The sequence below is a fragment of the Bubalus kerabau genome, chromosome 10 (assembly GCF_029407905.1).
Source record: "Bubalus kerabau isolate K-KA32 ecotype Philippines breed swamp buffalo chromosome 10, PCC_UOA_SB_1v2, whole genome shotgun sequence".
NCBI lineage: Eukaryota > Metazoa > Chordata > Mammalia > Artiodactyla > Bovidae > Bubalus > Bubalus kerabau.
Window position 1 is genome coordinate 63,486,197 of NC_073633.1, and position 13,568 is coordinate 63,499,764.

General features: G+C 37.6%; 1 protein-coding gene and 1 long non-coding RNA gene across 2 annotated transcripts in view; one reads left to right on the top strand and one right to left on the bottom strand.

Moving 5' to 3' along the window:
* TMOD2 (tropomodulin 2) overlaps window positions 1–13,568 on the bottom strand; it is a 56,259-nt gene that overhangs the window by 16,741 nt on the left and 25,950 nt on the right. Inside the window, exons 6-7 of the mRNA XM_055537968.1 lie at window positions 8,462–8,592; window positions 6,365–6,472 (exon numbers count right to left, since the gene is read on the bottom strand). Coding sequence (XP_055393943.1) covers window positions 6,365–6,472; window positions 8,462–8,592 — 239 coding nt within the window. The remainder of the gene's footprint in view (window positions 1–6,364; window positions 6,473–8,461; window positions 8,593–13,568) is intronic.
* On the top strand, window positions 55–7,963 carry LOC129621470 (uncharacterized). Its single transcript, XR_008699380.1, has 3 exons — window positions 55–331; window positions 610–903; window positions 7,743–7,963. It is a non-coding gene; the product is annotated as an uncharacterized LOC129621470 (long non-coding RNA).

The following is a 13,568-nucleotide window of genomic DNA, read 5'->3' on the forward strand; positions in this document are numbered from 1 at the left end:
CCACATTAAATATTTTTTTACAGTACTTAAAACCTTAATTAAATCATACCTTCAAGTAACAAAGATAATAATTTAAAAATGCAATAAAAATAGTTCGGTTCAGCAGCTCAGATTTATAAATTCCACATACTTGCAAAATTAAAAAAAAAAAAGATTGTTGTTGTTTAGTTGTTAAGTTGTGTCCAACGATATTTGACCCCATGGACTGTAGCCCTCCATGTTCCTCTGTCCATGGGATTTTCCAGGCAAGAATACTGGACTGGGTGGCCATTTCCTTCTCCAGGGGAGCTTCCCAACCCAGGGATTGAACCTGAGTCTCCTGCATTGGCAGGTGAGTTCTTTACCACTGAGTCACTAAGGAAGCCCCCCTAAAAAGACACTGACATAGAATTAACAACTTTGTTTTATTAGGTAAGGACATTAAAAAACCCACAACCATCTGTTATCATTGTTAATTTTTTTGAGAAAAGGCATTTTAACATTAGGAAAAATAATGTAGAAAGGATTAATCTCAGAATTATTTCATTTTTATCCTTCTACTATGAATGGGTAAAGATTTTTATCATTGACTAGCATTTGGGCACTACTAATTTAGTCGTATTATTTCAGGTCATCTGTAAATCAGGATTTTTCAAAGATAACTTTTGGAACAAAATCACCAGAGTGGCAGAATCACTAAAGACTCCCAGATTAAGACAGTAGATGGCACACATGCACCTGTTTGTTCCCTCTATTCCCAAAGTTTCCCACTGTCATAAAGAAAAGGTATAATTTTTAAGTGGCTGGAACTCCTACAATGCAAGAAAACAAAAACAGAGGGCCGTTATCTTGAAGAGTTGCTAAAATACAGAAAACAGAAAGATTGGTGGAGAAACGACCACAAAATTGCCTGAGATGCCCGAGGTAAGTCCCAACAGTGTGCGTGTGTGCTAACTTGTTTCAGTCGTGTCCAACTCTTTGCGACCCTATGGACTGTAGCCCTCCAAATGCCTCTGTCCATGGAATTCTCCAGGCAAGAATACTGGAGAGGGTTGCCATGCCCTTCTCCAGGGGATCTTCCCGATTCAGGGATCAAACCCACGTCTCTTAAGTCTCCTGCACTGGCAAATGGGTTCTGTGCCGCCTGGGAAGCCCCAATTAGGGTATCTCACTACAAACAGGAACAAGTGGATCAGCGAGAGCAGGTGGAGAGCACACCAGCTCTTCCTGAAGCTTCCCTGAAAAAGAGCAACTGCCTGCACAGCCATCAGCCTCCCAGGAAGAGGCTCGGTGAGGGTGCTGGGTCCCAAGAGTAAAGCAGTGCAGAAATGGAGGCACCCCCAGATCTTCCACCAGATACAGAGTGGGAGAAGGGACAGGAGAGATGGCAATGCCCAGGATGGAAATACACTGAACCATGTCCCTCCTAGAGGGAAGCCCTCCCAACTTGAGCAGTTGCCGAGGACTCGCCAGTTGCCTGCTAGCTTCTCATACACACACTACAGAGAAGGCGGCTCATCAACTCATCTGCCTGCTTACAAAAGCACTCACTCATTCGTTCATTTATTCACTCATTCACTTAGAAAAGATTATGTGTCAGGCTTCTGCTTTGTGCTAGCTGTAGAGAAAACAAAATTCCTGTTTTAGGGAGCTTATATTTCAGCAGGAGAGGCGGAGTCAATAATTACTAAATAAAATATATGGCCTGCCAGATGGTAACAAATAGAGAATTATAAAGGGGCTTCCCTTTTAAGGGATAGGTCTTCTGGTGAACCAGATATACATAACTGCAGCGGAAATAGTCCCAGTTTACACAAATCAATTTTGTTCTCTATTTGGAACTATGAACAGGCAAACAATGACTGCTAGACCTAACAGGAAAACCAACATCAGGAGAGAAAAGTTGAGTTCACGAAACAGGTCAGCATGCTATGCAGGGAACACAGAATATTCAGAGAACAGAAATATGTAAAACTTCTAAATGTTATCAACTCTCTCCACCTTGCCCCACTTCAAAATAAGAAAGAAAGAAAATAGAGAAAGAAAAAACACTGTAATCTACTCACAAAGAAACAAGAATCAGACTGCCATTAGTCACTAGACTTTAAGGCCCATAGAACAGAGGCTTTAATATATTTATACAGCCAGATAATTATAAATGCTAGTGATAAGTTCTAATTTTTTTTTGGTGTCAATCTATACACCTAACTGAATATAATGAGACAAAGTATATAAAGCCCAAAGGTGTGAAACGATAGAATAACTACAATATAGAGCTAGAAAAGGAAGATGAAGTAGAAAGGAGAGAGAGTATAGAGTTGCCCAATATTTCCTAATGGAGAATCAAAAACTATCTGAGATAATAAATCAAAAATAAAAGTGCATATGTATTAGTGCATTTCTACCTGGTTGCACACTAGAATGACCTGGACGCTTTAGAAAAATATACCAGTGCTTGGGCCCCACCAGATGAATTAAATCAGAATCTCAGACTGTGGCCTAGACAGCTGCTTTGTTTTGCTTTTTATTATTGTAATTGATTTACGATTGCATTTTTTAAAAGCTCTTCAGTGACTAATGTTCAGCCAGGATTCAAAATCACTTTAATTGAAATCATACAGACAACAACGAAAGGAATGGAAAACAAACTGCTAACAGTGATTGCTCTCTGGAGAAGAACAAGGAACTGCTGAACTCTTTTGTTTTTATGGCAGAAAGGACAAGAAGAAGGAAGAGGAGAAGGATTTCAACTTGGGACAAGAACAGGTTTTCCAACCTCGAGACTATCGACATCTGAGGCTGGAGAATTCTTTGTTGTGGGAGGTATCCTGTGTCTTGTGGGAGGTTTAGCAGCCTCTGAGACCCACAAAATGTCAACAGTACCCTCCCAGTCATGACAACCAAAAATATCTCCAGACACTGCCAAATGTTCCCTGGAGGGCAGAATCACCCTGAATTGAGAGCCACTGGACTAGAAGAATAATCCTGTGTATTAGTCAAGCACTTGTTTGAACTACAAGGAAAGCTCAAGGGTTTGCACTGATGTTAGTGTACACCATGTAAATTAAAGTGTATTTATTCAGTGCTAGGTCTTTAATTAGAAATAAATGTACACATTTTAATTAGAGCCCCAAAAAGGAATGCATCAGGCCTTTCCTTATGGATTCTCCAAGCTTTGGGATTTACGTCTGCTATTAGAATAACAAAATGTCAGAGCAATTAGGCCTTTATAAAAAACTTGCAGGACCTACTGGCAAGTAGCCACGATCTTGCCAATTTCTTTTAAACTGGAGAAAACACTTTTCTTATACCGAACAAAACAGGGAAGAGAGACCCAGCCAAACACAAGCCTGGGCTCCAGGCCCAGGTTCACTGAAGTTCAGCAAATATCTGAGCATCTATTACATGTGCTGGGGATAATAACGTTAGTGAAACCAAGACTAGATTTCTTAAAGGTTATATAAATAGTGTAGAAATACATTTTTAAAGAGAAGGTTTTGCTTTCTGTACTTCACAGTGTTGTGTGGAAATTGCAGTTTCCTGCACTGTCCAAATCTGTACCCCCGCAGGCGGTAGCCACAGGACTCACGTGGCTATGGAGGCCTTGAAAAGTGCCTCTTATGAACTGAGATGTGTGTAAATATTAAAATGCATGGGATTTCAAAGATGTAGTATGGAAAAAATACTGCAAGAGACCTCATTACATATACATTTTGAAATGATGGTATTTTGGATATGGTGGTTTAAATAAAATATATTATTAAATTTAATTCCACCCATTTTTTTTTAATGTGGTTACTGGAAAATTTAAAGGTCCATGTGTAGCTTACATTTGTGGTTCTCACTTTATTTTTATTTGATAGTGCTGTCCTAAACTTCTGATTTTTATGTGGCATCCCTATTAATAACAGCATTAAAAATAACATATTTGGACCTTTTCTCTGCATTGGCATTCACTAGTGTGGCAAGTTTCATTAACACTCCCTGCTATAGGTGTGATTATATGGAAGTACTTGGAGCATGGTAAACTGAATTTGACTACAGATCACTTAAATTTGCTTCCTGTCTTGGTCACAAGCTGGGTAATCTTAGTTAAGACACTCAAACTCTGAGCCTCAGTTGCCACATCTGTAAAATGGGGATAATGTCATCTCACATCCACATATTTTGTCTGTATTCACTATAATCCCACAAGTATTTTGTAGAGTCTATTTCTGAACCTTACATAGAAAAGAGTCTCCAAGCTCTTGCTTTAATGCTGATCTGTAATTCTCAACACTGAGTTGTTCAGCCATAATCACAGTCTGAATATCTCTGCTGCCTGTAGGATAATCAACCAATCTTCAACCTATAGAACAGTTCTTTCCTGATGATAGCATAGCTGAAAGGGGAACCATATGGGGTCAGCAGGTGAGGGCTGGATCTTGTGAAGACATCCAGGTTTAACGCTGAAAGAGGCTTTTCTTTTCACTCTAAAGGATAACAGTTATTCTTTGCAGTTGTATGGTGTGTTTGTCACAAGGTGTACATGCAATACATAGTTGTTGGATTGAAAACTATATCAAGCAGATTATTATATTTGATATAATAATATATATTTTAATATATTATTAATACATTTGGGCCTATATTATATTTTATATAATAATATATAATATAAATATATTATAGATATAATGTGTGTTAATGTATATTATTAACATATTGGGCTATGTAATGGATATATATATTATATTAGTCCATTTAGCAAGGTATCTATTTGACCTAGAGTAGAAATTAGATTATTTACTAGTAGTGCTGACAGTAAACTATGAACTAGTTGCATCCCTGCCATTTTACTGTAAATATTATATTAAACATAAATTATAAATCATTTCTTTATTTATCCCTTTAGTTATTTACATACGAAATGCACTGTGAATATTTTTGCTTAACTGAAAACAAATCTAGTAAAGGGCAGAGATTATACACAAAATCATACACAGATAAGAACCCCTAAATTGCTAACTTTACCTCGCCAATGATCTAGTTCTGTTCTTTTTCTATTTCAATGATAGGCTTCAAATTCAAAACTGCTTTCAACCTACAAATTTAGACATGTAATAATTGCTGGTGAAAACATTGTTCTGTAGCTTAGCCCCTTTCTTACATGAGTGCTTACATCACATTTGCTGTCGTCATCATGGAAATACTGCCTATTGCTCAGAGGTTAGAGGGCACATCCATTCATTCATTTAACAAGTATTTTTCAATACTTGGTTTTCAACATCTACTCTGCACCAGCACCATGGTGGGTAGCATTACTTTCTTGCTGTCCCTTTTTAATGCTATTTTAAATCTTCCAAAAGACATGTTACTTTAAGTCACATCATCAAGTCGAGAAACTTTTATTTTTCAAGTGCTGAGCATCAGATCCTGTAGAACCATTGATGTGGCCTAATGCTCAGGCTTCTGACAACTGGCACAGTTTAGCAAACATTACAACAGTGAGGTAATGTATTTAAATATAGCATAGCTGGGTAGTTAGGTATTTTGATTGTGGAACCAGGACCCGGTGGTGAATCCTGGCTCTGTCCTTTGCTGATTGGGTTACTTTGGAAAAGTTACTTAACCTTTCTGAGCCTCACACTGCTCATTTGTTAGAGTAGGAACTAAGAACAGTACACACCTCATTGTGTGTCCTGAGGATTCAGTGAGATGACCTAGCAAAGGACAGGGATCAGAGCTGGCAGTTACTAATTGCTCAAGAAACGTGAGCTATTAATAGGAGGAAGAACAGTAGTATTAATGTAATAACAGTAGTAGTATTTACTTGGGCTCAGCTCAGGGGTTTCCTTATTTACCTGAATCAACTAAGGTGCATAGAAGGAATAGACCTTTTTGTTTTCTTTCATCTTCTGGTTAACAGTATCAAACAAAAATGTTTTAAGATTTGGTTGTTTAAAATATTTTTGAGACATTTGAATCCACTTAAAAGATTAAAATGAAATATATGTTAACATTTTTTCTATGTGCTGAGTTCCTATAGGCTTTCATGGAGGAGGGGTCTCATATCCATTTATTGTGACGGAATGCTACTGCAGGTGCAAACGTTTCAGAAAATTTGTACTAAGAATAGAACAAAATCTAAATATTTATTTAGCTAGATGCCTAATCTAATCTTATATCTTTCTCCTAAAATTGTAGTGTGAACAAAATTCTAGTGAATTCAAAGTGCCTGACTTGTGGGTTCTTGTTTTACCATCTCATTATAACTAATTTTGTTTATTAATTATACAGAAAATACATTGACCAGATCTGAACATTGTTAATTGATAAAACAAATTACAAATAGCTTCTACTGAATTAAATATCTGAGGGCTGTATTTCTAGGGATTCTACTCACAATTGCCACAGGGTCATTGCTGCGGGTTGCGGCCAGACTGAACTTTTTCACGTGAGTGTTGGTCTCCAGAGCCTTTGCAAATTCCTTCAGGGTTGGAATTGGAATGTTCTATGAGAAAGACACAGATTGTTGATGAATCCTTCTATAGCACCTTCACCCTAAGCTCAGGACCCACAGCTTTTACAAACAGCAGGTCCCCGACCTACACATGAGTTTTGTTCTGAGAGCACATTCCCAGGTCCAATGTGTACGTAACTCCAACAAAGTTAGCCTAGGTACCCAACTAACACAATCAGCTAGATAATACTGTATTGTAACAGGTGTATAATACTTTTTCACACAAATAATACATATATAAAAAACAAACACAAAAAACAAACGTTTTTAATCTTACAGTACAGTACCTTGAAAAGTACAATAGTACAGTACAACAGCCGGCATACAGGGGCTGGCACGTATGTTTGCATCTTTGAAAGTTCACAATTTGAAGGTTCGTATTTTGGTGACTTAGATGTACCTTAGATTTTATCCTCTCTAAAAGACATCGATCGTCCATCTCTAGCAACCAACCTATCCAGAGCCAATAGCACCACTTAGTGTCCATTAAGGGAATCTAACATAGTGTGACACTCGGGCATCACTTCTGTTTACCCTCCGCATTATGCACAGACCACCCTTCCCTCTTTTTCTCTTTCATTCTCTATATTCTAGCCAGACTAGAATTAAACTAGCTCTAACTCATCTTTCAAGACCCAGCAGAAATATCACTTCGTTTGTTTATTGATTCTCTTAGGCAGAATCAACTTCCCTTACCTGCAATTCCGCAGAATTTGGGGGCTTACCACATCACGTTATAATTATCCGCCTAGTGTTTTTCTCCTAATTTAAGTTCTTCAGAATCGAGACTGAATGAATCTTACTCCCCCTTCCATAGCACTTAGCACAGTACTGAGCACCGGAGAGGCAGGCAGTACGGGGCACAGCTAGAGGCTACCATGGGTTCATGGAGCACTACAGGCCAGCTCTGTGACTGGGGACACTGGAGTCTTTTAAAGTCCCACTAAGGATTAAATGAGATAATGAATTTCAAGTATTTAGCAACGTATATGGCACATAGCTAGTAGTCAATAAAAATCAGTTGATATTATTAAATGCTAGAAATTGGCCTAATAAGAAGGAACACAAAAGGTGTCAGCTAGTGTTTTCTCTCATTCTTTCTCTCTCTCCATCTCACACACAACACAATTTCTCCTCCCTTTGAGAGTGCTAAGACATTGTAAAAGCAGAAGTGACTTCAGAGAATAGGTCATAAAAGACATTGTGGCTTTCAGTTTACTCTCTTTTTTTCTCTTGGGTCATTTGCTCTGGGGGAAGCAAGTTGTCATGACGTGAAGATATGTTGGCGGCCCTATTAAGAGGTCCATGTGCTGAGGAAACTGAGGCTCCTGCCAACAGTCACATGAGTGCGCCATCTTGAAAATGGAGCCCCAAGCCCTGGTCAAGCCTTGAGACGACTGCGGCTCTGGCCGACAGCTTTACTACAGCCTCATCTGAGACCCTGAGCCACAGCTACCCGGCCAAGCCACTCTTAGATTCCTGATACTCAGAAATTATGTGAAATAATAAACTGTTTGTTGTTTTAAGCCTCTAAGTTTTGGGGTAATTTGTTCCTCAGTAGTAGATAACTAATAACACTTGTTTAACACAAGTACTGTAATTCTTTTCAAAGAATTCTAGAAATAATTCTTTTTTTTTAAACCTATTTCATTAATTTATTTAAAACATTTATTATTTTTTTTAACTTTTTATTTTATATATTAGAGAACAGCCAATTAACAATGTTGTGATAGCTTCAGGTGGACAGCAAAGGGACTTAGCGATACATACACGTGTATTCATTCTCCCCCAAATTCCCTTCCCATCCAGGATGCCACATAGCATTGAGCAAATAAATCCACTCCTTCTGAATAGGATATTTTGCCTCAAAATCAGCGACTATAAAGGATTTAGAACATGTATAAAGGCAGGCAGTCATCTCCAGTACGTTTTCTGACTGAACGATAAATCAAGTTTCTGACAGCAATCATAATGAAATACCTTAATGTTGTTGAGGTTGACTTCTTGCAAGCTGGGATCATTGGCTTTCATCTGCTGTAGACTTACTTCCACATTTGTGGGATTGGGTGGTTCCTCAAATACTGGCTTGACCTTTTCACCTTTGACCACATCTAAGACACAAGTTTAAATTTTAAAAATAAAATGTAAGGTCTCTCCCATAAAAATCAGAGACAACTTCTCCCCAAATGACCTTGTTTTCATATGTGGTGATTCCAATAATATTCTAATATCAGTGACAGCAAGCTTATTCTCAACTCAGCAAGCAGAGGAATGGTGTGGCTCTGAGTTATAGCCTCCCAGGTTGGTGTTTTCAGCTGCAATGAGAAGTCTCAGTGGTTGATGCTCCATGGAGCCAAAAGTGCAGGAAGCTCTACAGCAAGCTCAAACTCCTAAAAGAATATCCACAGGTAGTTATAGCTGCTCCATATGGACCTCTTTCAAACTATAATAACCAAACCAAAGAATCTAAGACACACAAAAATGAGTTCCTTTATTTCCTAAACCTTAATTCTCCCCTGGCCCATCCTCTGATTTCCATCTTGGAGCTTTAATTTTGAGGATGGTATAGGAAGAGAAAGGAATAGAAAAGAAAAGTGGAAGAATTCTCAAAAGCAGTTAACAGAAAATGTTTGCAATGTATGTAACACACAAAAGGTTCATATCTCAATATACACAGAGCTTCTACAAGGCAGTAAGATAACCCAGTGGAAAATGAACAGCTAATGATCAGAGGAATCTCTATCAGTCAACCAAAAAAATATAAAAAGTAATTAAATTCCGAGAAATTTAAAAATAAGATACCGTTTGATTTGCCAAAAAATGTAAAAAGATAATATTCACAGTCAGCAACAATGTGGAGGAAAAAGCATCTTCATATATTGTTAGTGGGAAGGAGAGATATTCCATGTACAGAAATATTCAGTGTTGTCAAGATGTCAGTTCTTCCCAAATGCAATGCAATCCCAATCAAAATCTCAGAAATTTAGTTTGTAGATATTAAAAAATGATTATAAAATTTATATAAAGCGGAAAAATACACAGAATAGCCAGAACAATATTGAAAGAGAAAAACAAATCCAGCAATTCAACTTAAAGAAGACTTAAAGCTATAGGTAGGAAGATAGTGATATTGGTGAAAATATACAAATAAATCAGTGGAACACAATGGAGAGCCCACAAATAGACCCACATAAATACAATCAATTGATCTTTGACAAAGCAGCAAAGGTAAAATGGTGGAGAAAAAAGTAGCCTTTTCAACAAATGGTGCTGGAACAACTGGACATCTACATGAAAGAAAAAATAAAAGAATCAAGATACAGACCTTATGGGCTTCCCAGGTGGTGCTAGTGGTAAAGAACCCACCTGCCAATGCAGATGCAAGAGCTGGTTCAATCCACGGGTTGGGAAGATCCCTTGGAGGAGGGCATGACAACCCACTCCAGTATTCTTGTGGAGAATTCCATGGACAGAGAAGCCTGGCAGGCTGCCTACCATCCATAGGGTTGCAAAGACTTGGACACGACTGAAGTGACTTAGTACGCACACACAGACTTTACACTCTTCACAAAAATTAACTCAAAACAGATCATAGACCTAAATTTAAATGCAAAACTACAGAACTCCTAGGAGATAACATAGGATAAAATCTAGATGACCTTGGGTTTGAAGATGAAGTTTTACATACAGCCCTAAAGGCCTAATCCTTAAAAGGAAGAATTGGTAAACTGACATGCATTCAAATTAAACATTTATACTCTGCAGAAAATACTCTCAAGAGCAATGGGGAGATAAAGCACAGACTGGGAGAAAATATTTGCAAAAGACACATCTGATAGACTCACAGATATAGAGAAAAAACTAGTGGTTACCAGTGGGGAGAAGGAGGAGGGGAGGGACACTATATTGGTATAGCAGAAAAAAGGGTTGTTATGGGATTATTTGAAATCATGTGTGTGAATACATCAAGGCTGTATATTGCCTCCCTGTTTATTTAACTTATATGCAGAGTACATCATGTGGAATGAATGCCGGGCTGGATGAAGCACAAGCTGGAATCAAGAATGCCAGCAGAAACATCAATAATCTCAGATATGCAGATGATACCACCGTTATGGCATAAAGTGAAGAGGAACTAAAGAGCCTCTTGATGAAAGTGAAAGAGGAGAGTGGAAAAGCTGGCTTAAAACTCAACATTCAAAAAACCAAGATCATGGCATCTGGTCTCATCACTTCATGGCAAATAGATGGGGAAACAATGGAAACAGTGACAGACTTTATTTTGGGGGGCTCCCAAATCACTGAAGGTGGTGACTGAAGCCATGAAATTAAAAGATGCTTGCTCTTCGGAAGAAAAGCTATGACCAACCTAGACAGCATATTAAAAAGCAGAGACATTATTTTGCCGACAAAGGTCTATCTAGTCAAAGCTATGGTTTTTCCAGTAGTCATGTATGGATGTGAGAGTTGGACTATAAAGAAACCTGAGTGCCGAAGAATTGATGCTTTTGAACTGTGGTGTTGGAGAAGACTCTTGAGAGTCCCTTGGGCTGCAAGGAGATCAAACCAGTCAATCCTAAAGGAAATCAATCCTGAATATTCATTGGAAGGACTGATGCTGAAGCTGAAGTTCCAATACTTTGACCACTGATATAAAGAAGTTACTCATTGGGAAAGACCCTGATGCTGGGAAAGATTGAAGACAGGAGGAGAAGGGGATGACGGAGGATGAGATGGTTGGATGGCATCACTGACTCAATGGACATGAGTTTGAGCAAGCTCTGGGAGTTGGTGATTGACAGGGAAGCCTGGCGTGCTGCAGTCCATGGGCTTGCAAAGAGTTGGACGTGACTGAGTGTAAAATATTATATAATTTAAAAAATCTTTGATTCATTAAAAAAATCAGAAAAAAGATACATATGATAAAGCACTTATCCAATATATACAAAAACTCTTAAAACTCAATGATAAGGAAACAACATGATTTTAACAATAAGCCAAAAATGTTAAGAGATATCTCACCAAAGAAGATATACAAATGAAAAATAAGCATATGAAAAGATGCTCCACATCATATGTTATTAGGGAAATGCAAATTAAAATAGTGACACACCACTACACACCTATTAGAATGACCAAAATCTGGAACATCAACAAAACCAAATGCTGGTGAGGATGTGGAGCAACAGAAATTCTCATTCATTGCTCATGGAATTCAAAACCAAACATCTTACCATAAGATTCAGCAATTGTGCTCCTTTATATTTATCCAAAGGAGTTTAAAATTTATGTCCAAAATCTGAACATGGATATTTGTAGCAGCTTTATTCTTAATTTACAAAATTTGGAAGCAACTAAGATGTCCTTCAGTAGGTGATCTGATAAACTGTGGTATATCCAAATAATGGAACATTATTCAGTGTTAAAAAGAAATGATCTATCACTGCCACATGATTTAGCAATTCCACTCCTGGGCATATGTCTAAAATAAGCAAAAACACTAATTTGAAAAGACACATGCATCCCCATGTTCACAGAAGTATTATTTACAATGGCCAAGATATGGGAGCAGCCTAAACGTATATCAACAGATGAATGTATACTATATACACGTATGTACAAACAAATATGGGCTACTACTCAACCATGATAAAGAATGAAATTTTACCATTTACAACAATATGGATTAACTTGGAAGGTAGTATGCTAAGTGAAATAAGTCAGACAGAGAAAGACAACTACTTTAAGATGTCACTTATACGTGAATCTTAAAAAAACAAATTAGTGAATATAACAAAAAGTAAGTAAACTCACACATACAGAGAACAAACTGGTGGTTACCAGTGGGGAGAGGAAAGGAGGGAGGAGCAAGACAGAGAATTAAGAATTCTCTTAATTAGAGAATTATTTTAATAGAGAATTAAGAAGTACAAATTCTTATGAATAAAATAAACTATGGGGATATATTATATAACATAGGGAATATAGCCAACTCCATAATAATATATAATAACTATTAATGGAGTATAACTTTTAAAAACTGAATCACTATGCTGTATACCTATAACTTATATAATATTGTACATCAACTGTTACTGTTACAATAAAAAAGAAAGGCTCTATCAAATCTTGAAAAGACACAGAGGAACCTTAAATGCATATCACTAAGTGAAAGAAACTAGTCTGAATAGGCTACATACTATATGATTCCAATTATATGACATTCTGGAAAAGGCATAATGATGGAGAGAGTTAAAAGATCAGCAGTTGCCAGAGGTTAGTGGGGAAGGAGAGATGAACAGGCAGAGCACAGAGAAGTTTCAGGACAGTGAAACCACTCTGCCTGATACTGTAGTGGTGGAAACCTGTCATTGTGCATTTGTGCAAACCCACAGAATGTACAAACCCAGCAGAGAGCCCTGTTGTAAACTTTGGGCTCAGAGTGATAATGATGTGTCAGTGTAGGTTCATTAAGTGTAACCTACAATGGTTCATTAAATGCACCACTCTGTGCAGGATATAGCTAAGTGGAGAGGCTGTGCATATGGAACGGCATATCTCTGTACCTTTCTCTCAATTTTGCAATGAACACAAAACTGCTCTAAAAAAATAGTATTTTAAAAAGTTAATGATATGCGTGTATGTGTATGTATAAAAGCCCAGTAGGCTATGCACCAGACTTTTTTTTCATAACATGTTGTCAGAATGTTACATTTTGGTACTGAGATTAAAAGGATGACTATTTTTCATTTGTATGCATAAGAAACCAGAAGGAAAATAAAAGGAATATTGCTCACCGTCTGGGTAAATTACCCAGTATAAATGGTGGTTGGCAGACACATTGCTGAGACTAGAAAGCATTGCCAAAGTCACCATTAGAGAGAATAAACTATAATTTTATTAAGAAAAGCTGTGATCTTCTGTGAGTTTTCCTAACAGCTGGATCACACTGTACTGAAATTATTTGATTATTGATCCGTCCCTCCCACAGATAGATAAGTTCCTCTGGGCAGGCACCATCTCTTTTAACTTTGTACCTAAGCCTAGAACGTTCCTGACAGTAAATATTTAGTAAATGACTGATGAA